This window comes from Nomascus leucogenys, chromosome 3 (genome assembly GCF_006542625.1).
Source record: "Nomascus leucogenys isolate Asia chromosome 3, Asia_NLE_v1, whole genome shotgun sequence".
Taxonomy (NCBI): domain Eukaryota; kingdom Metazoa; phylum Chordata; class Mammalia; order Primates; family Hylobatidae; genus Nomascus; species Nomascus leucogenys.
In genome coordinates, this window is record NC_044383.1 from 124,962,329 (window position 1) to 124,987,796 (window position 25,468).

A 25,468-nucleotide genomic window follows, 5' to 3' on the forward strand; every position below is an offset into this window, starting at 1 on the left:
AGAGAATTAAATTCAAGTCCCACATTACTAAGCTTTGTTATTTTTGCAAAGTACACGTTGTACATTCAGTGGCACACTGCGAAGCATTATCATGAATTATTTAAATGACACCATCCTCATCACAATAAATGAGCAAAACACGTTTTTTCACTGTCTCCTTACATGTTATTTCTCTTCACAGATTTCTTACTTTGCAACATTAACTAAAATGTGATGAGCCCCGCAATGTCATTACTACAAACTACCCTACCTTAGTTCTGCTGATCATGTTTTTTTTTTAATGTGATGGAAGCATTTTTCTTTCTTCATAAGATTCATTATACTCAAACGTGTCCTTGTAGCAGCATAGAATAGGAACAAATATAAAATATGTATAACCAAGGTTTACTTTTGGAAGAAATTCATATTCAATTCTCCTTTGCTCTGGTGGGATGGAACAATAGATGCTGTGAGGTGGGAAGGTAGTAGACATGAAAATCTAAAGATACTGAGACCCTTCTTTGGAAAGGAGGCCGGAAACATCTCTGTTTTGCCTCTTATTTTATTCATCTATTTTATAATTCCAAGTAAATGAGAGTAAAACTTATATCAAAGGCTAGCAAAATGATCCTGAAGTTTAACTCAGGCAATGAGGACAATAATTCATTAGAGATTAACTGTTCTTGGCATTGTCACAGTCTTGTTCAGCTTGAATGTTAATCTCTAAGGAAATGACAGTTATTACCTGTGCTTTATTGTTGATACTGACAAGATCCTCAAGTGACACTTCTGTCTGTGGATACTACATGCTACCAGTACAGGCCCGGCTCCATTCTTTGCCGTTTACACACACACACACACACACACACACACACACACACACACACACACACACACAAACACTCTCACTCTCTCTGTTTCTTTCCTCACAACGGCATACCAACAGGTTCATTTTACGCCACTCTGTTTTGTCTCAGGATATGACAAGACTACATGGACAGGGATCAAAAAAACAGCAGTGACTTAAGGCCAGGGGAGGAAGAACACAGAAAATAAATCAGCAATCGTTAAAACTTGGAACTGAAGCAAACTTAAAATATTTTAGCCACTTAAAAAAAATCTTTTCATTTTGCAATAATTTTTAACTTACAGAAAAGTTGCAAGAATAGTACAAATAATGTCTTTATCCCTTTCACCTGGACTTCCTCATTTAGTTAACATTTTAATAGTTATGGCCAGGCGCAGTGGCTCACGCCTGTAATCACAGCACTTTGGGAGGCCAAGGCAGGAGGATCGCTTGAGCTTAAGAGTTCAAGACCAGCCTGGGCAACATAGTGAAACCACATCTCCATTAAAGATACAAAAAAATTAGCCGGGTGTGGTGGTGCATGCCTGGAGTCCCCAGCAATTTGGGAGGCCGGGAGGCAGAGGTTGCAGTGAGCTGAGATCGCGCCACTGCCCTCCAGCCTGGGTGACAGAGCCAGGCCCTGTCTCAAAAAAAAAAAAAAAAATAGTTAACAGTTTAATAGCTAACATTTTACCATTTTTGCCTTATTATTTAGAATCACTTGAGAGTAAATTACGAACATGATGCCCATTACCTTAAGTGTGTCAATGTGTGTTTCCTAAAACATAAGGACACACTGCTGAAAAATCAAAGTATATCCAGCATTACCAGGAAATCAGCACTGATACAATACTACATCCACCCTGCAGACTCCATTCCCATATTCCTGATTGCTCCAGCAATGTCCTTTATAATCATCCTTTTCCATTTGGTCCAGAATCCAGCCCAGGGTTATCTACTGTATTTAGTTTCCATGTCTCTAGATCTGCCTTCAATGTGGAGCAAATGCTCAGGTTTTCCTTGTCTCTTATGACTTGATACTTTTGAAGAGCACAGGCCTGCTGCTTTGTCGAATGACCCTCGATTTCTGGTTGGGTGATGGTTCCTCAAGATTACGCTCAGGTTATGCCTTCTTGGCAGGAATAGCGCGGAAATGCTGCTGTGTTCTCAGTGGATCACATCAGGGGGCATAGCATGTCCATTTGTCCCATAGCTAGTGATTATATCCCTTGGTTAAGATAGCTAATTAAGTATTTTGTACTTAATTTATATTTAATAAACAATTTAAAAGTATTTGATTAATTTTAAAGTAATCAAAAACTATTCTATGTAAATATCCTGTTTCTTATCAAGCTTTCACCCACTAGTTTTAGTGTTCATTAATTTTTTTTTTTTTTTTTTTTTTTTGAGATGGAGTTTTGCTCTTGTCACCCAGGCTGGAGTGCAGTGGCGCAATCTCGGCTCACTGAAACCTCCACCTCCTGTGTTCAAGTGATTCTCCTGCCTCAGCCTCCTGAGTAGCTGAGATTACAAGCGTACACCACCATGCCCAGTTAACTTTCATATTTTTAGTACAGACAGGGTTTCACATTGGCCAGGCTGGTTTCAAACTCCTGACCTCAGGTGATTCACTCACCTCGGCCTCCCAAAGTGCTGGGATTACAGGCGTGAGCCACTCATTGATGATTCTTATTTGAAGCAATTATTACTATGATGGCCTTCAAATGGTGATTTCCTAATTTCTTAATTCCTTCTGCATGTATTAATTGGTGTTCTGTTGTGAGGCAGTTTTCCTTCTCCCTTATTTATTCATTCATGGGTATATTTATATCAGTATGGACTCAGGAATGCCTATTTTATTCAATAGGCTATATTACATTAATTATTTACTTTGATACTCAAATTATTCCATATTTTGCCAGTGGGAGTGACTTTATTAATAAATTGGCTTCTGTATTCTTTTGCTATGTCCATGATTCTTTAAGTACTTCCTTATTTTCTGGTGTCAAGATTTTCCAGACCCATCTTATACTTTCCTTGTCCCTGCCCTGGTATCAGCCATTTCTCCAGTAAGCTCTGGTTTATTTTATTAGGAAATGGAATTGAGAAACCAAGATCTGAGTTTATGGTGTGTTCATTGCTTCTGGGATGTCATTGCTTTTAGGTGCTCTAAGATGAAATATATGTACACACGTGTACATATACAGCCATCTGTCTGTGTATCATTCATTTATATACATATTTTAAAACATGAGATTTTACAGTGATATCTCCAATTTCTCTCCAACTCCATATAGATTAGTCTAGCTTTCCTCCTTTACATATTTGTAGATCCTTTTTCCAAAAGTGAGAAACCTAGCTCCCATAATCTTTCGATTTTTCCCAACCCCCTGTAAACAACCAATCTTCCAGCCATTCAGAAGCCATCATCTCCTTCTCCCCATCTGCACATAGCTATTGCCCCACTGAGTCTCTCCGCACTCTTCCTGTGGCCACGCCAGGCTGAGCAAACCCTGTTACTGACCCATAACAGCACACTAGCCTCTTCTATACCTGCTACCCATTCAGGAGAAATGATTGGCATTTCAGAATGTGGCCAGCTTTGTGTCAAAAGAAGGATTAAATAAATCACATAATATAGTGTGTTAGGTCCAGTGGGGAAGAGAATTTGGTCTTATAATACAGGCAGCCACTTAAAAGGAAAAATAAATTTCTTCTAGAAGCACTGGTCTCAAAAAAAATAAATAAAAAAAAACCAAAAACGTCCACACACAAGAAAATCTCAGTGAATATATCTTTGCTTTGAATTTCAACTCCATTAAAAATCTTGAGTTCAGTTTTAAATTGATAGTGAAAAGGTTTTATAGTCTTTTTCTCTTGAAAATCACACCAAACTAGGTTTACTCCAAGACTGTTTATTCCTGTGAATTTTAGATATTCTTGCTATTTGTCTTCCTTTTTAGAACGGATAAATTCAAAGCGAATACTTTTTTTTTTTTTTTAAGACAGAGTCTCACTCTGTTGCCCAGGCTGGAGTGCAGGAGCACGATCTCAGCTCACTGCAACCTCAGCTTCCCGGATTCAAGTAATTCTGCCTCAGCATTCCGAGTAGCTGGGATTACAGGCATGCACCACCATACTCAGCTAATTTTTTGTATTTTTAGTAAAGACAGAGTTTTGCCGTGTTGGCTAGGCTGGTCTTGAACCCCTAATCTCAAGTGATCCACCCACCTTGGCCTCTCAAAGTGCCGGGATTACAGGCATGAGTTGCTGCACCTGGCCCGAAAATTTTTTAAATCTAGATTTATGTTTTGTTAGGATTTTTTTTTTATAGGTAGAACATTGGAGGAAGATCAATGACCAATATTTATGCTGACTTTTTAGTCAATTTTAGACATAAGTGTTCTAAACTAAATTTCTCTTTCTTTTTAGGTTTGTCCAAGACTGGTTTTCAGAAAGGATGCAAGTGGCCAAAGTGGACTTCTCTACAGTGTTACCACGCTTCATTTCTCTATATATCTTTTCCTTTTTGAGTCCGAAAGATTTGTGTGCCGCTGCCCAAGTCAGCTGGCCCTGGAAGTTTTTAACTGAACAGGTTTACTATTTGTCACTTCCTAGTAATAGGGCACAAGTACAGCTGTAATCTCTAATGAGGCTACTGGGGTAGCTCCCTTCCCTGAACACAATAGCTGAGGGTACCTGATCCGTCATTAACTTACCCTTGAGAGAAAAAATGGGGACAAGTGAAATACAATAATGTATTTCTATAAATAAATAAGGAATATAGACTAGTCCAATAATTCCTGTGAAATACAATAATGTATTTCTATAAATAAGGAATATAGACTAGTCCAATAATTCCTGTTACTTAAAAAAATCTTTAAATACTCAGTATAATTATTTAGAAAACATTTTATCTTGGTTAAAGAAGTTCCCTTTTTTTTTTTTTTGAGACGGAGTCTTGCTCTGTCGCCCAGGCTGGAGTGCAGTGGCACGATCTCCACTCACTACAACCTCTGCTTCCTGGGTTCAAGTGACTCTCCAGCCTCAGCCTCCTGAGTAGCTGGGATTACAGGCATGCACCACCACGCCCAGCTAATTTTTGTATTTTTAGTAGAGACGGGGTTTCACCATGTTGGTCAGGCTGGTTTCGAACTCCTGACCTTGTGATCCGCCCACCTCAGCCTCCCAAAGTGCTGAGATTACAGGCATGAGCCACCGCGCCCAGCCAAGAAGTTCACTTTTCTTCATGAAAAATGATTTATGCTTTAGATTTTGTATATTATTTTATCTCTGATAACTCAGCTCTAGAAACTGCTACACAACCACAGCCTCAACTAATCCCTTATTGTCTTAACATCTGTTAAAGAACATACATTGAGATTGTTAATAGCAGTTGAAAGCAGTTAACAGCAGCAGCTGTTTAAAATCAACATCTTTTGCCATTAAGTCTGCCTCTGGCCTCGTTGTCTCTTCATTTTCTTGTAAAAATATTTAATAAAATGTAATTATACACATACTTTTTTTTTTTCCTGAGACAGGATCTCATTCTGTCACCCAGGCTGGAATACAGTGGTGCAATCTGGCTCACTGCAACCTCTGTCTTCCAGGCTCAAGAGATCCTCTCACCTCAACCTCCCAAGTACCTGGGACTATAGACATGCACTACCATGCCCAGCTAATTTTTGTATTTTTAGTAGAGATGGGGTTTCGCCATGTTGGCCAGGCTGGTCTCGAACTCCTGGGCTCAAGAGATCCACCCACCTCAGCCTCCCAAAATACTGGGATTACAGGCATGAGCCACCGTGCCTGGCCTAGTCTGTTTATATTTCTGTAAACACTGATATATTTGTGTTTAATCCATCATTTTACTATTTATTTTTCGTTTGTCCCATTTATGTTTTTTTCCTCCTGCCTGTCTTCCTTTGTGTGAATTAAACTTTTTTCAATGGTTAATTATGGATTCTTTAACAGTTCTTTCAAGGTTACCATAGAGTACAGCATATAGCCTTGAATTATCTTACCATTTCTAAGACAATGCAGGGAGCTTAAAACACTTTAAATTCATTTACCCTCCTCTCAGTTTCCATGCTTTTGTTAAAGATTTTTATTTTATATATACTAATAATAGCCTACTGTTGACCAGAAGACTTACTGATAACACTAACAGTCGATTAACATACATTTTGTATATGTACTATATATTGTATTCTTCAATATGGCAAAAGAGATTGCTATTTAAAAATTCATGAGAAGATATATTTACTATTAAGTGGAAATGGATCATTGTAAAGATCTTCACCCTCATCATCTTCATGTTGAGTAGGCTGAGGAAGAGGAGGGGTTGGTCTTGCTGTCTTGGGGGTGGCAGAGGTGGAAAAAAGTGCATATAAATGCACGTATGCAGTTCAAACCCATTGTTCAAGTGTATAAAATAAACATATATAACACATGAACACATATCTCACAAATCTTTATTACTATTGTTTTATGTAGTCAATATTTGTATGTGACCATATTTTTTTCTGTAGCTCATTTTTTTCTGTTTCTGTATCTCTGAGTTTCCATTTGGGATCATTTTCCTTTTGCATTCTATTTAATATTACCTCTAGTACAGGTGTGCTGCTGATAAATTTTCTTAGTTTTTGTGTGTCTGAAAATATCTATTTCATCTTCATACTTAGACAATTATTTCAATAAGAAATTTAAATTCTAGGTTGACAGCTAATTTTTTTTATAGAACTTTGAAAATATTTCATTTTTTTTTTCTTGAGAAGTCAGAAGTTTTATTGTTGATCCTTTAAAGGTAACATTTCTATCATCTCTAGCTGCTTTTTGGACTTTTTTTTCTTTCATTTTCAGTAATGTTATTCTGATACACCTAGGTGTTTGTATGTATCTCGTTTTGTAGTGATTTTTGAGTCTGAGACTTAATGTCTTTCATCAGTTTTGAAATGTTCTCAGATGTTATTTCTTCATATTGATTCTGCCCCATTCTCTCCCTTTTTCTCCTAGTATTCCAATACTTATAGGTTGGAAAGATTCACCATGTCTCATAACTTTCATATTTTTTTATACACATTTTCCATTGCTGTGACCTTCAGTATTTCAGTCTGGATTTTCTTTGGACCTATCTTTCAGTTTACTAATTGTTTCTTTAGCTAGATTCTAATCTGATCTTAAACCCATCCATTGAGTTGTAAATTTCAGTTATATTTTCAGTTCTAGAATATTGATTTAATTCTTTTGCCAAAATTTTCTACCTAGTCATTTATTTTAGATATATTAGAGTATTTCCGCAAAGTTCATGTCTGATGATTACAATATTTGGATCACCTGAGGATCTCTCTATAGTTATTAAAAACCAAAAAGAAAAAAGAATTCTTGTCTATTGTGTGTTCTAGTTAATTTTCATTGAGTACCAGATACTGAGTATACAAAATTAATGTGATCCTTTGAGTCTCTGGGTGATGTTATCTTCCTTCAGAGAGAATTTACTTTTGCTTCTGGCACATCTAGTGCTAGGAACAAATCCTACAAATCCAGTCAAGGAATGAGATGTTTCAAAGCTGGCTTCAGTCTTTGTGAGAGTTTGTCTAATTCAGTATTATCCTTCCTGAAAAGAATCTTAACTGAAAGCGGTGTGATTACCAAGGCTCTCCCCTCTTAGTGGGCCCTAAATTTCCATTTGTGTCCTCTCTTCCCTGTGAGAATGCCTAAGATTCTTTTTTAGCATCTAAGTCTTTTAGTCATAACTTTCTGTTCTGCTTCTCAGCCTAACAAGCTTTGCTTTGGAACTGACAAACGCCTTGAAGTAAAAAGTGATGCCAAATATCAGGCTTACCTCTCTGGGTTTCCCTTCTTTCTGGGGTCTTGGTTGAACAAGTCCTTATTGCATTGATAGCTCTATAATATAGCCTTCAAATAACTGTTTGTATAATATTTGGTCTAGATATTTCATTAGTTCAAACCACATGAAATTTTCTCTTTTCATATGTCAAAATGGCTGCATATTGGCAATATCGTACACTTCAGTCAAAATTATTCTCAATGAGAGGGTTAATCTGAAAGAAACTATTCCACTATTGCTAGAAGCTGAATTCTCAGAATCTAGGGTTAACGTAACCAAATGCTATTGGAACGCTGGATAAGTGTCACAAAGATGTCTAATACATACATTCACATATAACGTATATATTCATCAAATAACATTTTTCCTGTGGAACAAGACATGCTTGTTATTTCCAAGTCAAGTTCAGATAGTAAGTCAGTAGTAGCATTTAAAAACCTTATATCTGGCCAGGTGCAGTGGCTCACACCTGTAATCCCAGCACTCTGGGAGGCTGAAGCGGGTGGATCACCTGAATTCAGGAGTTCCAGACCAGCCTGTCCAACAGGGCAAAACCCCGTCTCTAGTAAAAATACAAAAAAATTAGCTGGGCATGGTGGCATGCGCCTGTATTCCCAGCTACTCAGGAGGCAGAGGCAAGAGAATTGCTTGAACTCAGGAGGCAGAGGTTGTAGTGAGCTGAGATCGTGCCACTGCACTCCAGCCTGGGCGACAGAGCAGGACTCCATCTCAAAAAAAAATAGAAATAAAAATAAAAGGCCGGGCGCGGTGGCTCACACCTGTAATCCCAGCACTTTGGGAGGCCGAGGTGGACAGATCACGAGGTTAGGAGATCGAGACCATCCTGGCTAACACGGTGAAACCTCGTCTCTACTAAAAATACAAAAAAATTAGCCAGGTGTGGTGGCGGGCACCTGTAGTCCCAGCTACTCGGGAGGCTGAGGCAGGAGAATGGCGTGAACCCGGGAGGCGGAGCTTGCAATGAGCCGAGATCACGCCACTGTACTCCAGCCTGGGCAACAGAGTGAGACTCTGTCTCAAAATAAATAAGTTAAATAAAATAAAATATAAAAAAATAAAAACCTTAAATTTTATATAAACATTGTAGAAACAAATGGATTTGCATACAAATTCTGAGATTTTTGTACCAGAAATCTCAGTGTAATGAAAAAGTATCTGTGTACCTGAAAATATTATTGCTAGAAAACTGTCTGAAAACAATTTGTGACTCATCTTCCTCTTGTTTCTGAAGGATTGCTTGTGGATGCCCAAATGCATTAAGTTCGGATGGTTTCTGCCCTATACTGCAACAGATAATGAGTATGGTGCTTGGAAGCGCCATTACATTGCTTGTGTGTCCCACTTAGACTGGCTGACACCTAGGGAGGCTGCTGCTACTTATGGGACGCTGAATGAACCCAAAACAGAAGATGAGGAACTACTGGAGAGACAAAGAGAAAAGTGCCTGAGGAAAAGAATTTGGGAGAAAATTGCACTACGTAAGAGTAAGTAGCATTTTAAACCTTTATATCTTAGGTAAATAATGTAGACACAAATGGATTCACATACAAATTCCCACAGAGGACAGCCCTGTCTTTCGGAACACTCTGAGTGGCAGTCTTAAGTATTTTCCAGATAAGCCTTTTTCTTTATTGTATATTTCAAGTTAATTGACGAGAAAAACAAAGATTTCAGACAAAATATATAAGGTTAAATATCAGTACCTCCATTGCTATTCTGGCTCCTCTCAGGCTTATAAGATCAAAAACAAGAGGGGAAAGACGTTTGAACATGGGCAAAGAGCAAATAAATAGGTTCAAAACAGAGGAATTGGGAGTGGTGAAAAGAGGAGGAGAAATGCAAGTGAAAATGGAAGCAGGGAAAATAGCATTTAAAAAAGGAGAAAGAGGACAGCTCTTTCTGCTCTTTTTAAAGCCTCTTTCAGTTAAGCCCCCTATTTATTTATTTATTTTATTTATTTATTTTTTTTGAGACAGAGTCTCGCTCTGTCGCCCAGGCTGGAGTGCAGTGGCACAATCTCTGCTCACTGCAAGCTCCGCCTCCCAGGTTCACGCCATTCTCCTGCCTCAGCCTCCCGAGTAGCTGGGACCACAGGCGCCCGCCACCATGCCCAGCTAATTTTTTGTATTTTTAGTAGAGATGGGGTTTCACCGTGTTAGCCAGGATGGTCTTGATCTCCTGACCTCGTGATCCGCCCGCCTCTGCCTCCCAAAGTGCTGGGATTACAGGCATGAGCCACCGTGCCCTATTTAATTTTATTTTTGAGACAGGGTCTCACTCTGTCACCCAGGCTGTGCAATGGTATGATCTCTGGCTCACTGCAGCCTCGACTTCTGAGGCTCAAGTGATCCTCCCACCTCAGCCTCCTGAGTAGCTGGGACCACAGGTGCACACCACCACACCCTGCTAATTTCTTGTATTTTTGTAGAGACGGGGTTTCTCCATGTTGGCCATGCTGGTCCCGAATTCCTGGGCTCAAGTGTCCCACCCACCCTGGCCTCCCAAGGCGCTGTGATTACAGGCAGAGCCACGGTGCCCAACCTCAGCTAGGCCTCATGCTTTACGCAGCGTGTAAAAGAAAACAGCAAAACTGATTTGAGTTGTCCCATGCTTTCTTCCCACTAACTCACCCTCTGGTGAGATCGTGACAAATAAGAAATTGCTTGAAGGCAAGAAGAAGGGCACAAATGAATGTGACACCTATCAATTGATTAACTGGTCTCCACAAGAAAAGGGTTGCTTGTTCTCTGAGCTTTGTTTCTTGACCTGAAGTGACTGGTAGCTCACAGCTGCAGTGCCGAGAGGATGAGAAATCCAAACCGAGTGCATGAAAATGGCTGTAATTATTGTCATTTGGAAACTTGCCCTGGTACAGCTTTATTTTTGATGCCTTTATCTGTGTGGACTTGGCTGGGAGAAGTATGAAGTAATCAGCCCTGCCTGCTGCTCTTTGTTTTTCAGAGGAGTTATTCAAAGTTCGACCCCCTTGGGTGAGTGGAACTTGCTGCTCTAGCATGCTAAAGCCCAGATGCCAACCACGCCTCTCCCAGACTGTAAGGGAGCGAGTGGGATTACATGAAGCTTTGGAGAAACAGCTTGTTTTGACATCGTTAGAAACCTTGCCCAAGCGGTAAGCAAAATTCCATCTACTGAAGGCTCAACACCGTCCCAATACCAATAATTCACTCTAGAATAAATTTGGCTATCACGCAGAAATCTTGTGTAATTCTGTGGCTCATATCCTATGAAATATCAGTAAAGATAATTAATTTTCTAGAACAGTAGTCAAACATGCCTTCTGAAGAGGTAAACATGTAACATACAAAACTTACATTTTAAATATTATTTTTTTTTTTTTTTTGAGATGAGGTCTTGCCACATTGCCCAGGCTGGTGTGAAACTTGTGGGCTCAAGCAATCCTCCCGCCATCCTCCCAAACAGCTGTGATTACAGGCATGTGCCACTGAGCCCGGCTTTACATATTCTCAACTCTGCATTGAAGCTATATTGTGGATGTAGTATATTTTCTGTATTAAGTTATTGAGCAAAAATAACATTTTTCCACAAGTGTTTTCCACGAAGTAAGAGTATCCAAATATAACTTCCATTTATATTTGTATGTACAAATATAATTCTTTTATTACCCAAAATAGAGAAACATCGGCTGCATTCAGTTACCAAATCCTACTATAGAGTGAAATTACCAGAAATTCAATTCTATCTGAGATTCATAACCATCACCATTGTGCATCTGCTTAGAATCTCTTTTTAACTTTTAACTTTGGAGTTTTTTGTTTGTTTTTTGAGACGGAGTCTCATTCTGTCACCCAGGCTGGAGTACAGTGGCACGATCTCAGCTTACTGCAACCTCCGCCTCCTGGGTTCAAGCGATTCTTCTGCCTCAGCCTCCCGAGTAGCTGGGACTACAGGCACACACTACCATGCCCGGCTAATTTTTGTATTTTGTAGTAGAGACGGGATTTCACCATATTGGCCAGGCTGGTCTCGAACTCCTGACCTCAGGTGATCCACTGGCCTCGGCCTCCCAAAGTGCTGAGATTACAGATGTAAGCCACCATGCCCAGCCAACTTTGGATTATTGAGACCATGTAATCTCACTCACCTATGTTTCAAATGTGGAAACTGAGGCCTAGGAAGGTGACATGACTTACCTACATGTCAAAGTGTCAAACACTAGAACCTAAAACTCTAAAATTCCAACACTTTCAACTTCACCCACTGATGCTACATATGGATCTCTGTGTGTCTGAACATTTGTGAATGTGTACATGTACATTTGCTTGTTCAAGGCACATAAAGAATTTTAAGAGCCCAGGCTTGGTGACTCACACCTATAATCCCAGCACTTTGGGAGGCCGAGGTGGGAGGATCACTTGAATTCAGGAGTTGGAGACCAGCCTAGGCAACATAGCGAGACCCTACCTCTCCACCAAAAAAAAAAAAAAAAAAAAAAAAAAAAAAAAGCTGGGTGTGATGGCACACACCTGTGGTCTCAGCTACTCGGGAGGCTGAGGTGGGAGGATTGCTTGAGCCTGGGAAGTTGAGGCTGCAGTGAACTGTGATGACACAACTGCACTCCAGCCTGGGTGACAGAGCAAGGCCCTGTCACTTAAAAAATTTTTTTTCATAACAAGAATTTTAAGAAGCACAGGGCAGCCCCTGCTCCTGGTATTGTTGGGGGTAAGGGCGGCTGTGGAGAGAATGAAGACATTATTCAGGAACAACTGAGGCCTAGAAGAAAATTCAAAGTCTCTCAGCTGCCTCTTTTTAAATATCTTTTTAAACTTCCAAATATGTCATTACATTCATTTAAGTGCCCAATAAGAGGTAAGTAAGTTCCAAGAGACTGTTCCAGCATCCCACATGTGGTGGAGGAGAGGCTCAGAGAACAGAGTTGGCCTCACCCCACCCAGGAGCTCCATTTGCCACTGTCCCCACAAAACACAGGGCGAGTCTGAGGCATGGAGGCCACGTGCCTTGTAGAGTAGAGCTGATGCCCAGAGACATATGCTGCGTAATTACCAAAACTCAAGGTAAGAGAAAATGAAAACTTCTCGTATTTCCTTTTTCTCCATAGAAGCAATATTTCTGGAAGCCATTCCTACCCTTTATTATCAAAGAAAAATTGGCATGGAGTTCATAAAAATGATGACAGCTCTTCATATGCTCTCCGGCCACACTTCATGTTAATATCATCCCGGATTCCTGCGTATGAGGTAGAGTATGTTATGAGGCCAGTCCTGTCCTGATTGTTTTTTTTTTTTTTTTTCATCTAGACTAGAGGGTGTGTGACAAGCTTTTGGCCACCATGTGTATGAAAAATGATTCAACTTATAAAAGGAAAATCAAGCCAGGTGTGGTGGCGCATAACTGTAGTCCCAGCTATTCAGAAGGCTGAGGTGGGAGAATCACTGGAGCCCAGGAGATGGAGGCTGCAATGAGCTGTGATCACACCACTGCACTCCAGCCTGGGCAACAGAGTGAGACTCTGTTTCTATAAAAAAATAAAAGGCTGGGTGCAGTGACCCACGCCTATAATCCCAGCACTTTGGGAGGTCAGGGTAGGTGGATCACCTGAGGTCAGGAGTTCAAGACCAGCCTGGCCAACATGGCAAAACCCCATCTCTACTAGAAGTACAAAAAAAATAGCCGGGTGTGGTGGTGTGCGCCTGTAGTCCCAGCTACTCGGGAGGGTGAGAAATGAGAATCGCTTGAACCCAGGAGGTGGACATTGTAGTGATCAGGACACTGCACTCCAACCTGGGTGACAGAGTAAGACACTGTCTCAAAAAAAAAAAAAAAACCCAGAAGCAATAAAGGTAATCATAAATCAAAATTATTTTGAAAAAGCATTAAAGGCCCAAACTTTTTTTTTTTTTTTTTTTTTTTTTTGAGTCAGAGTCTCGCTCTGTCACCCAGGCTGGAGTGCAGTGGCACGATCTCGGCTCACTGCCAGCTCTGCCTCCCGGGTTCATGCCATTCTCCTGCCTCAGCCTCCTGAGTAGCTGGGACTACAGGCGCCCACCACCACACCTGGCTAATTTTTTTTTTTTTTAGTAGAGACGGGGTTTCACCGTGTTAGCCAGGATGGTCTCGATCTCCTGACCTCGTGATCCACCCGCCTTGGCCTCCCAAAGTGCTGGGATTACAGGCGTGAGCCACCACGCCCGGCCTAAAGGCCCAAACTTTTAACTGAGAGGTGACAACTTACTCAAGTGTCAAAGTTGCAAACAATAGAACCTAAAATCCTAAAATTCCAACACTCGTTTAGCTTCACCCATTGATGCTACATGTAGACCTCTGTGTCTGAACATTTGTGAGCGTGTGTGTGTATTAGTCCGTTCTCACACTGCTATAAAAAATACCCAAGATTGGGTAATTTATAAAGGAAAGAGGTTTAATTGACTCACAGTTTCACACGGCGAGGAGGCCTCAGGAAACACAGTCATGGCAGAAGGCTAAGGGGAAGCAAGGACCTTCTTCACATGACAGCAGGAGAGAGAAGAATGAGCAGGGGAAATGCCAGACACTTATGAAACCATCAGATCTCATGAAAACTCACTCAAGCGTCATGAGAACAGCATGCGGGAAACCGCCCCCATGATCCAGTCACCTCCCACCAGGTCCCTCCCTCAACACACAGGGAATATGGGGATTACAATTCAAGATGACATTTGGGTGGGAACACAAAGCCAGACCATATCAGTGTGCATGTCCAATAAATTTTTGTTGAATTGGATTTGTTGCATTTAATCCAAAAAAGGAGCATGCTGATTAAGAATTACTTTAAAACTTCTCTGAAATTCCCAAATAGTATTATGTAACCACCATCTCAAAAAAGAATGTCAGAAATCCTGTTTGGCTTTTCTATAATAAAGTTATATAATTTTAATATGAATAATATAAAAAAGGAAGCACAAAGATGACCTTTGTATCTATATATGTGAGTGTATATGTATGTGTATGTGTGTACCTGTATGTATTAATATGCACACATAGGGATATATACTTAGAAAAGTTTCTATTTGTAACAAAATGGCTCCTTTTAAGATATGAACTCACTCTTCCGGGCATCTAGGAGTCAGCTCTAATCACTGATAACCGGTGAGCTCAGTGGATCCACATGAAAGCAAGATCAGATCTTTGATCTCCATGTGGGCCATAGTTTCCACAGTGTTTAACAATGCATCATGCTGGCCGGGCATGGTGGCTCACACCTATAATCCCAACACTTTAGGAGGCAAAGGCAGGATAATTGCTGGGACTACAGGTACACGCCACCACACCCACATAATTTTTGTATTTTTTGTAAAGACAGGGGTTTCACCATGTTGCCCAGGCTGGTCTCGAACTCTTGAGCTCAAGTTATCTGTCAGCCTCGGTCTCCCAGAGTGCTGGGATTACAAGTGTAAGCCACTGTGCTTGCCCACTATTACTTTTTAAAAGTTATTTATATGTCTTTGTGCATGGTGTGCACAAAGATAAAAAGGCTGGAAGAAAATAATCTAAATTGTTAATAGTATTTATCTCTCAGTGGAGTTACATGTGTACTTAATTTTCTCCTCTTATAATTAGAAATAAACTAATTTTAATAGAAACCAAGGAGGAAGCTTATCTTCTCCCATAATCTCTGAAAATTCTTTAGAAATCACGGCATATTTTGTATCCGTTCTATTTCTTTCATTAATAAATATTCTAAAATAGTGAGTCTCGGCTCTTACAGCTTTGGTTTCATTCTCCAGATGGTGGTGGAGAGTGTGAAGTCTGGTGTTGTTTCTGTGGTATATGAACACAGCGTAACCTTAGAAAGCCTGCTGTATCTTATAGAGAAAGCTCTGGATGGGCAGAAGGCACAGAGCATGGGAATATTTAGCGATGGAGATAGCAGAGAAATCAACTTACTCCAAGGTAAGCCTGGGGATTGGCGGATGAACAACCATGGAACTTCGTGCTGTGCAGTTTGTCCACAGTGTGGCTTTCGGAGGACTATTTCAGTTCCAAGTTGCTAAGACGTGTTGATTTTTTGGCTTTATGAAAAAAGTGAAGTTTTTCTTTTTTTTTTTTTTTTAATTCAGGGTCTCTGTCACCCAGGCTGGAGTGCAGTGGTGTGATCACGGCTCACTGCAGCCTGGACTTCCCAGGCTCAAGTGATCCACCCACCTCAGCCTCCTGAGCAGCTGGGACCACAGGTGTGTGCCGCCACGCCCAGCTAATTTTTGTATTTTTTGTAGAGATGGGGTTTCTCCATGTTGCCCATGCTGGTCCCAAACTCCTGGGCTCAAGTGATTCTCCTGCCTTAGCCTCTCAAAGTGCTGGGATTACAGGAGTGAGCCACCACACCCCAACTGTGAAGCAATTTTTTTGATGACCGTTTTTTTAAGTTTTGATTAAAGAAACACGTTACTGTCTTAACCATTTTGAAGTGTGCAGTTCAGTATTGTTTGTTCACATTGTTGTGAAGCAGCTCTCTAAAAATTTTCCATCTTGCAAAACTGAAACTCTGTGCCCACTGAAAAAAAACTTCTCTTTTCTCCTCTCCACAGGCCCTGGCAACCACCATTCTACTTTGTTTCTATGAATTTGAGTATTTTAGATACCTCTTATAGGAGAGTCACACAGTATTTGTCTTGTGTTTTTGTGACTTTTTTTTTTGAGACAGAGTCTTGCTCTTGTCGCCCAGGCTGGAGTGCAGCGGCACAATCTCAGCTCACTGCAACCTCTCTCTGCTTCTGGGGTTCAAGCGATTCTCCTGCCTCAGCCTCCCAAGTATCTGTGATTACAGGCGTCCACCACCATGCCTGGCTAATTTTTGTATTTTTGGTAGAGATAGGGTTCCACTATGTTGGCCAGGATGGTCTTGCACTCATGACCTCCAGTGATCCACCTGCCTCGGCCTCCCAAAGTGCTGGGATTACAGGCATGAGCCACTTTGCCCAGCTGTGACTGGCTTATGTCCCTTGGTATAATGTCCTGAAAGGTCATCCGTGTTGTATGTGTTCCTTTTAAGGGCATGTATGTATATAGTATGTTTTGTTTATCTGTTCATCCACTGATGGAAATTGGGTTGCTTCCACTTCTATTGTGAATAGTGCTGCTATTGTTTTTTTTTTTTTTTTTTTTTTTATAAAGAAAGAGGTTTAATTGACTCACAGTTCCACAGGCTTTGCAGGAGGCATGGCTGAGAGGCCTCAGGAAACTTTCAGTCATGGCAGAAGGCAAAGGGGAAGCAGGCACATCTTACATGGCTGGAGCAGGAGGAAGGGAGAGAAGGGGGAAGTGCTACAGGCTTTTTTTTTTTTTTTTTTAAATTTTTTTTTGCACACAAAAACAATAAACATTTTCTAAAAATACATACAAACAAAAAGATGCGTATCAAACATATTAGGAAGGTTACACATGGGAAGTCGGGGAATAGAAATGGGGGGTGGGAGTTAAAATAAGGTAGAGACGGACTTTATGTGGATCAGTGATAATAACTCAATCCTCTATTTGACAAAGAAGAGGGAGAAGGAAGAGGAAGAAAAAGAAAGTGGGATAAAGGATCAAAAAGGGAGGAAAATAGAAAAAATTAGAGTATGACTCCAGGGTAGACCTGTTTTGTTGTCACTGAGTTGGTTGGTTGGTTTGTCTGTTGTATTTTTCATGTTTCGCCAAGTTGGCCAGACTGGTCTCGAACTCCTAGCCCGAAGTGATCAACCCGCCTCGCACCCCAGAGTGCCGGGACCACAGGTGTGACCCACCACGTCCAGCCCCCACATTGCTTCTGGCCTCCATGGTAGACCTCCCAGACGGGGCGGTCGGGCAGAGGTGCTCCTCACTTCTTCCCAGACACGGGGCAGCCGGGCAGAGGCGCTCCTCACTTCCCAGATGGGGCGGCCGGGCAGAGGCGCTCCTCACTTCCCAGACGGGGCGGCCGGGCCGAGGCGCTCCTCACTTCCCAGATGGGGCGGCCGGGCCGAGGCGCTCCTCACTTCCCAGATGGGGCGGCCGGGCAGAGGCGCTCCTCACTTCTTCCCGGACGGGGCGGCCGGGCAGAGGTGCTCCTCACTTCTTCCCGGACGGGGTGGCCGGGCAGAGGCGCTCCTCACCTCCCAGACGATAGGTGGCCGGGCAGAGGCGCTCCTCACTTCCCAGACGGTGGGTGGCAGGGCAGAGGCGCTCCTCACTTCTTCCTGGATGGGGCGGCCGGGCAGAGGCGCTCCTCACTTCTTCCCGGACGGGGTGGCTGGGCAGAGGCGCTCCTCACTTCCCAGACGGGGCGGCCGGGCAGAGGCGCTCCTCACTTCTTCCCGGACGGGGCGGCCGGGCAGAGGCGCTCCTCACCTCCCAGACGATAGGTGGCCGGGCAGAGGCGCTCCTCATTTCACAGATGGGGCGGCCGGGCAGAGGCGCTCCTCACTTCCCAGACGGGGTGGCCGGGCAGAGGTGCTCCTCACTTCCCAGACGGTGGGTGGCCGGGCAGAGGCGCTCCTCACTTCCCTGACGGGGCGGCCGGGCAGAGGCGCTCCTCACTTCCCAGACGGTGGGTGGCCGGGCAGAGGCGCTCCTCACTTCCCAGATGGGGCAGCCGGGCAGAGGCGCTCCTCACTTCTTCCCAGACGGGGCGGCCGGGCAGAGGTGCTCCTCACTTCCCAGACGATGGGTGGCCGGGCAGAGGCGCTCCTCACTTCCCAGACGATGGGTGGCCGGGCAGAGGCCCTCCTCACTTCCTAGACGGGGCGGCCGGGCAGAGGCGCTCCTCACTCCCAGACGGTGGGGCCGGGCAGAGGCGCTCCTCACTTCTCCCAGACGGTGGGTGGCCGGGCAGAGGCGCTCCTCACTTCCCAGATGGGGCAGCCGGGCAGAGGCGCTCCTCACTTCTTCCCAGACGGGGCAGCCGGGCAGAGGTGCTCCTCACTTCCCAGACGATGGGTGGCCGGGCAGAGGCGCTCCTCACTTCCCAGACGGTGGGTGGCCGGGCAGAGGCGCTCCTCACTTCCCAGACGGGGCGGCCGGGCAGAGGCGCTCCTCACTTCCCAGACGGGGCGGCCGGGCAGAGGCGCTCCTCACTTCTTCCCGGATGGGGTGGCCGGGCAGAGGCGCTCCTCACTTCTTCCCGGATGGGGCGGCAGGGCAGAGGCGCTCCTCACTTCTTCCCGGACGGGGCGGCCGGGCAGAGGCGCTCCTCACTTCCCAGACGGGGCGGCCGGGCAGAGGCACTCCTCACTTCCCAGACGGGGCGGCCGGGCAGAGGCGCTCCTCACCTCCCAGACGGTGGGTGGCCGGGCAGAGGTTCTCCTCACCTCCCAGACGGGGCAGCCGGGCAGAGGCGCTCCCCAATTCTTCCCGGATGGGGCGGCCGGGCAGAGGCGCTCCTCACTTCCCAGACGGGACGGCCGGGCAGAGGCGCTCCTCACTTCTTCCCGGACGGGGCGGCCGGGCAGAGGCGCTCCTCACTTCTTCCCGGACGGGGCGGCCGGGCAGAGGCGCTCCTCACCTCCCAGACGATAGGTGGCCGGGCAGAGGCGCTCCTCATTTCACAGATGGGGCGGCTGGGCAGAGGCGCTCCTCACTTCCCAGACGGGGCGGCCGGGCAGAGGCGCTCCTCACTTCCCAGACGGTGGGTGGCCGGGCAGAGGCGCTCCTCACTTCCCTGACGGGGCGGCCGGGCAGAGGCGCTCCTCACTTCTTCCCAGACGGGGCGGCCGGGCAGAGGTGCTCCTCACTTCCCAGACGATGGGTGGCCGGGCAGAGGCGCTCCTCACTTCCCAGACGATGGGTGGCCGGGCAGAGGCGCTCCTCACTTCCCAGACGGGGCGGCCGGGCAGAGGCGCTCCTCACTTCCCAGACGGGGTGGCCGGGCAGAGGCGCTCCTCACTTCCCAGACGGTGGGTGGCCGGGCAGAGGCGCTCCTCACTTCCCAGACGGTGGGTGGCCGGGCAGAGGCGCTCCTCACTTCCCAGACGGTGGGCGGCCGGGCAGAGGCGCTCCTCACTTCCCAGACGGTGGGCGGCCGGGCAGAGGTGCTCCTCACTTCCCAGACGGTGGGTGGCCGGGCAGAGGCGCTCCTCACTTCCCAGACGGGGTGGCCGGGCAGAGGCGCTCCTCACTTCCCAGACGGGGTGGCCGGGCAGAGGCACTCCTTACTTCCCAGACGGGGCGGCCGGGCAGAGGCGCTCCTCACCTCCCAGACGGTGGGTGGCCGGGCAGAGGTTCTCCTCACCTCCCAGACGGGGCAGCCGGGCAGAGGCGCTCCCCAATTCTTCCCGGATGGGGCGGCCGGGCAGAGGCGCTCCTCACTTCCCAGACGGGACGGCCGGGCAGAGGCGCTCCTCACTTCTTCCCGGATGGGGCGGCCGGGGAGAGGCGCTCCTCACTTCTTCCCGGATGGGGCGGCCGGGGAGAGGCGCTCCTCACCTCCCAGACGGGGCGGTGGCTGGGCAGGGGCTCGGGAGGCTGAGGCGGGCAGAGCACTCGGCGCCAGGAGCTGGTGTGCAGCGTGGCCAACATGGCGACCGCGCGCCTGCAGCCAAACGAGAAAAAGCAGGCAGCGGTGGCGTGCGGCGGCAGTCCCAGGCAGTCCGCGGCGCGGGCAGCAGCGAGCTGAGTAGATTGCAGCCTGGGCCACAGAGGGAAAGAAAAGAAAGAAAAGAAAGAAAAGAAAGAAAAGAAAGAAAGAAAGAAAGAAAGAAAGAAAGAAAGAAAGAAAGAAAGAAAGAAAGAAAGAAAGGAGGGAGGGAGGGAGGGAGGGAGGGAGGGAGGGAGGGAGGGAGGGAGGGGGGGCGGGCGGGCGGGCGGGCGGGGGCGGGCGGGCGGCAGGCAGCAGGCAGGCAGGCAGGCAGGCAAGTGCTGCTATTGTTGAATATGGGTATGCAACCATCTCTTTGAGATCCTGCTTTCAATTTTGGATATATACCCAGAAGTGGGATTGATGAATTATATTTTAGTTCTATTTTTACCTTTTAAAGAAATCTCCAGCCTGGTGCAGTGGCTCATGCCTATAATCCCAACGCTTTGGGAGGCTGAGGCAGGTGGATCATCCGAGGTCAGGAGTTCGAGACCAGCCTGACCAACATAGAGAAACCCCGTCTCTACTAAAAATACAAAATTAGCTGGGCGTGGTAGTACATGCCTGAAATCCCAGCTACTCGGGAGGCTGAGGCAGGAGAGTCGCTTGAACCCGGGAGCCGGAGGTTGCGGCGAGCCGAGATCGCACCTCCAGCCTGGGCAATAAGAGCGAAACTCCATCTCAAAAAAAAAAAAAAAAAAAAAAAAGAGAAAGAAAGAAAAAGAAATCTCGAAATCTTGATGCTGTTTTCCATAGCAGTTGCATTATTTCATAATCCCACCAACAGTGCACAACGGTTACAATCTCTACACATCCCACATCCTTGCCAACACTTATTTTCTGTGTGTATCTGTGCTTTTTGTTTTGTTTTGTTGGGTTTTTTTGGAGACAGAGCCTCACTCTGTTGCCTAAGGTGAAATGCAGTGGTGTGATCATAGTTCATTGTAGCCTCAAACTCCTAGGCTCAAGTGATCCTTTTTCCTCAGTGTGTCCTAAGTAGCTGATGCACACCATCATATCCAGCTAATTTCTATTTTTATTTTTTAGAGATGGGGTCCCACTATATTGTCCAGGCTGGTCTGGAACCCCTAGCCTCAAGCAATCCTTCCACCTCAGCCCCTAATGTGCTAGAATTACAGGTGTGAGCCACTGTGCCTAGCCTTTTTTTTTTTTTTTTTAAATAGTAGCCATCCTCATGGATGTAATATCTCATTGTGGTTTTGATTTGCATTTCTCTGATTAGTGATGTCAAGCATCTTTTCATAGGCTTGCTGGCCATTTGGTTATCTCCTTCAGAGAAATGTCTATTCAAGTCCTTTGCACATTTTTAAAAACTGGGTTATTTGATTTTTTTTCACTGTTGAGTTATAGGAGTTCATAGATTCCAAATACTATTCCCTTATCAAATATATGATTTGCAAATATTTTCTCCCATTGCATAGATTTCATTTTCACTCTGTTGATTGTACACTTTGATGCACAAAAGTTTTAAATTTGATGAAAGTGCAGCAATTTTAATAGCAAATACCAAGATCTATAAATTGGTGTACACTAACAACATTTATTATATTCCTAGTTGGCTTATACTACAAAGGAAAAGAATGGCTGATACCATCAACTTGTTACAGGGCAGCCATCAAACATCTCAATGGGGTGGAGCATGCTGGCTCACCCCTGTAATCCTGGCACTTTGGGAGGCTGAGGTAGGTGGCTCTCTTGAGCCCAGGAGCCCATAGCAGCCTGGGCAACATGGCGAGACCCCATCTGTACAAAAAGTACAAAAAAATTAGCTGGGTGTGGTGGCACAAACCTCTGTAGTCCCAGCTACTCCTTGGGAGGATCCTGGCAGGGCAGAGTTGAAGTCAGCCATTGAGCCACTGCACTCCAGCCTGGGCTACAGAGCAAGACCCTGTCTTAAAGAAAAACAAAAACAAACCAAAAAGCCCCCAGCCCTCTGCCCCTCAAAACAAACCTCAACGGTTACTTTTTTTTTTTTTTTTCGGGAGAAAGAGATGATGAATGTTTTAGAAGTAGACTTCTAGTTTCTATTTTTTTCTTATAGCTTGCATTCTTCCTTGCTTATACTTAAAGTAAAATTGTTTTAAAACTTACTCAAATGAAATCTTCCATTATTGTGGGATGAGGGGAGAGAAGGAATAAGATCGTCCCAGATATGGCTGGAGTAAACCAGCAAAATGGCAAAGTGAGTCCCTGAGTCACCCGTCAAATTGCCATCTCCGTGGTTGGGACTTCGTGTACTTGGAAAGTTTCAGTGAAATTTATCATTGGCAGAAACTAATCGACTTTGTTTCGCTTTACCTTACTTCTGGTTTTCCTTGTTTAGCTTACCTGTGCCTGGGGCAAGTTGTGTTCCACATCAGTTTTCTATGTCCGCCCAAAGCACAGATACTATTTGTTTGGGGTTTAAATTTATAATGACATGGTAACGCTTCTCTAAATGGTGCAGAGATATTGGCAAGTTTATATGATGGGAGTAAGTTTATCTCGTGTGGAATGTCCTATTAGAGTTTCTTGATCTCAGCCATTTTGTTCTCCAGGTAAGAAAAGTTTTCAAACTCTGCCTTTTCCTCATTCTGGGTGTTTTTTGTTTGTTTTGTTTTTGTTTGAGATGGAGTCTCGCTCTGTCGCCCAGGCTGGAGTACAGTGGCGCGATCCTGGCTCACTGCAACCTCCGCCTCCTGGGTTCAAGCGATTCTTCTGCCTCAGCCTCTTGAGTACCTGGGACTACAGGCGTGCACCACCACGCCCAGCTAACTTTTGTATTTTTAGTAGAGATGGGGTTTCACCATATTGGCCAGGCTGATCTCAAACTCCTGACCTTGTGATCCACCTGCCTCGGCCTCCCAAAGTGTTGGGATTACAGGCGTGAGCCACCGCGCCTGGCCCTTATTTTGTTTTTCTTAAGCAACAGTAACGATAGCAAAATACCTCAAAGAACTAGTTTCCTTCTATATAATTGTGGTGTTTTCCCAAAAGCTTTTGCTTTAAAAACAACATCAAAACAAAGTCTGCTACCCTGTCACATGAAGAAGTCCTTTCTAGATATTTATAAAATATCTAGACCTCCCAGTGGGAGGGAGTGAAACACCAGAATTATTTGCCTGTTTTCATTTCATCATGGGAGCCTGGGGATGCGGAGTTTCCAGGACTCCTTTAGAAATGGGTCCAGACCCATGCAGCTGAGTGGAATCATCACACAGAATTGTCGGGAAGTGAGAGAAAAGGAGAGTTTCACTTGCTGTTTACCATCTCTGGGAGTCTTAACTTCTGCTCTGCACTACTTATTTTTTGATTGGCAATCCTGGGAAACATTTCTACTTTGGAACTTGGTTGCAAAATTCCAGGACTTGCTGGCCATCCCCCTAAACCCTGCAAGCGCCTGATATCCTACCCTTCTGCACAGTGGAGGCAGAAATGCAATGTTATAAACCTGAGTGCATAGTGTCCAATCTACCCAGGATGTGAAGGAGACCAGGGCTATGGAGATGGCCCCAACACGGTGCGGGAGGAAGGAGAGATGCCTCAGGTGTCTTGGTCTTACAGGCAGATGGCATTTTGATTTTGTGCTTATATTTTCACAAACTGCTAATAATTTCTGTTCAGGATTATGTTACAAACTAATATGACATTTTGACTTTTTTTCCTCAGGCTATAAAATTGGTATTAAAAATTTACTAAGGCCTGAAGTGAGAGATTTCTGGGAGAAATTAGGAAGCTATGTGGCCACTGAAGAAGAAGGGGGTCACGTGGACTTCTTCGTGCCCCTTGGAGCATCAGGTTAGCTCAGAACACCTTATAGAGAGACAGTGGCCATGCCACTTCATGGGGATATGTTGTTAATTATTGAAGTGTCCCTGGGTCAAATGATTCAGTCACATTTCACGTTTCAATTTCTTTTTTCTTTATACTTCACATATCCAGGTATTTCAGGAAAGTAGCAGTGAGGGATAGTGATGAGAGTAACCTGTCTCTACAGAAATATGGTCCCTAAATGGCAAGACCCAGGAGCATTATTTATATTTATTCTGGAAAACACAATAACACCAGTATCCAGGATATAAGGGAAAGTGCCTGACCATCATAGGAGCCATAATCATTCAATCCGAGAGAAAACACCCCCTGCCGCCTTCTGAACCTGCAGTAGGCATGAACTTTGGTGACCAAGAACCTGAGCTTGAGTCCCGCCAACGTCACTGTTTAGCTTTGTGGCATTAGGCAAACTTGTGGACCTCCACTTCCTCATATGAAATTTGGAACAACAGTACCTTAGTGTATCTGAAGGACTTGTGAATATCAAGATGACATATTTAAATAATAAACATAGTGTAAATTCTTAGATAATATTAAAAACAGTGAAGTGCTTTGTAAAGATGAGTGTAGCTAATGACAACTGAGGTTGCTGATATCATTTTAAATGGCTGCCTGTCTGGAATCAGCAACTGTGATTCAAAGTTGATTTCTATGCTCGAAGAAAAACTTCAGAAGCATTAAGTCAAATTCACTCTTTGGAGGTCTGTTCAATAAAAGCTCTGCATTCATGCACAATGTTTACAAGCAGAGCAGGGGAGAGAGAATGTGAAATTAAATTTTCTCATACTTTTTTATTGTTGTTGTTGTTGTTAGCCATTCCTTGGGGAACTGTGAGTTTTCAAATTCTTTCTACTCCTCAAATTTCACACGACTGTTCAACATATGCAAAGCAAGCCCCCTGGCAGGCTTCAATCAGGGGACAGGAAAAAATAAAAAGAATGGGAAAGAATTGTTTTAAATGTGTAAATTTACAAAGTTATTCCAATTATATTTATATAGATATATATATTAAATCTCAATTATGTAGAAAATATGCTGGTCAGGTGCTGTGGCTCACGCCTGTAATCCCAGTACTTTGGGAGGCCAAGGTGGGCAGATCAACCGAGGTCAGGAGTTTGAGACTAGCCTGGCCAACATGATGAAACCCCATCTCTACTAAAAATAGAAAAAATTAGCTGGGCATGGTGGCAGGCACCTGTAATCCCAGCTACTCGGGAGGCTGAGGCAGGAGAATCACTTGAACCTGGGAGGCAGAGGTTGCAATGAGCCAAGATTGCACCACTACACTCCAGCCTGGGCGACAGAATGAGACTCCACCTCAGGAAAAAAAAAAAAAAAAAGAAAGAAAAATATGCACAGAAAAATCTAAAAG

At 44.5% G+C, this 25,468-nt stretch overlaps 1 protein-coding gene across 2 annotated transcripts in view; it reads left to right on the forward strand.

Annotated features, from left to right (window-relative positions):
- ECT2L (epithelial cell transforming 2 like) overlaps positions 1 to 25,468 on the forward strand; it is an 88,707-nt gene that overhangs the window by 15,192 nt on the left and 48,047 nt on the right. For both annotated transcript variants that reach the window (XM_030809759.1, XM_030809758.1), the window contains exons 3-8: positions 4,259 to 4,421; positions 8,929 to 9,181; positions 10,659 to 10,827; positions 12,796 to 12,934; positions 15,461 to 15,626; positions 23,935 to 24,063. In XM_030809759.1, coding sequence (XP_030665619.1) covers positions 4,259 to 4,421; positions 8,929 to 9,181; positions 10,659 to 10,827; positions 12,796 to 12,934; positions 15,461 to 15,626; positions 23,935 to 24,063 — 1,019 coding nt within the window. The remainder of the gene's footprint in view (positions 1 to 4,258; positions 4,422 to 8,928; positions 9,182 to 10,658; positions 10,828 to 12,795; positions 12,935 to 15,460; positions 15,627 to 23,934; positions 24,064 to 25,468) is intronic.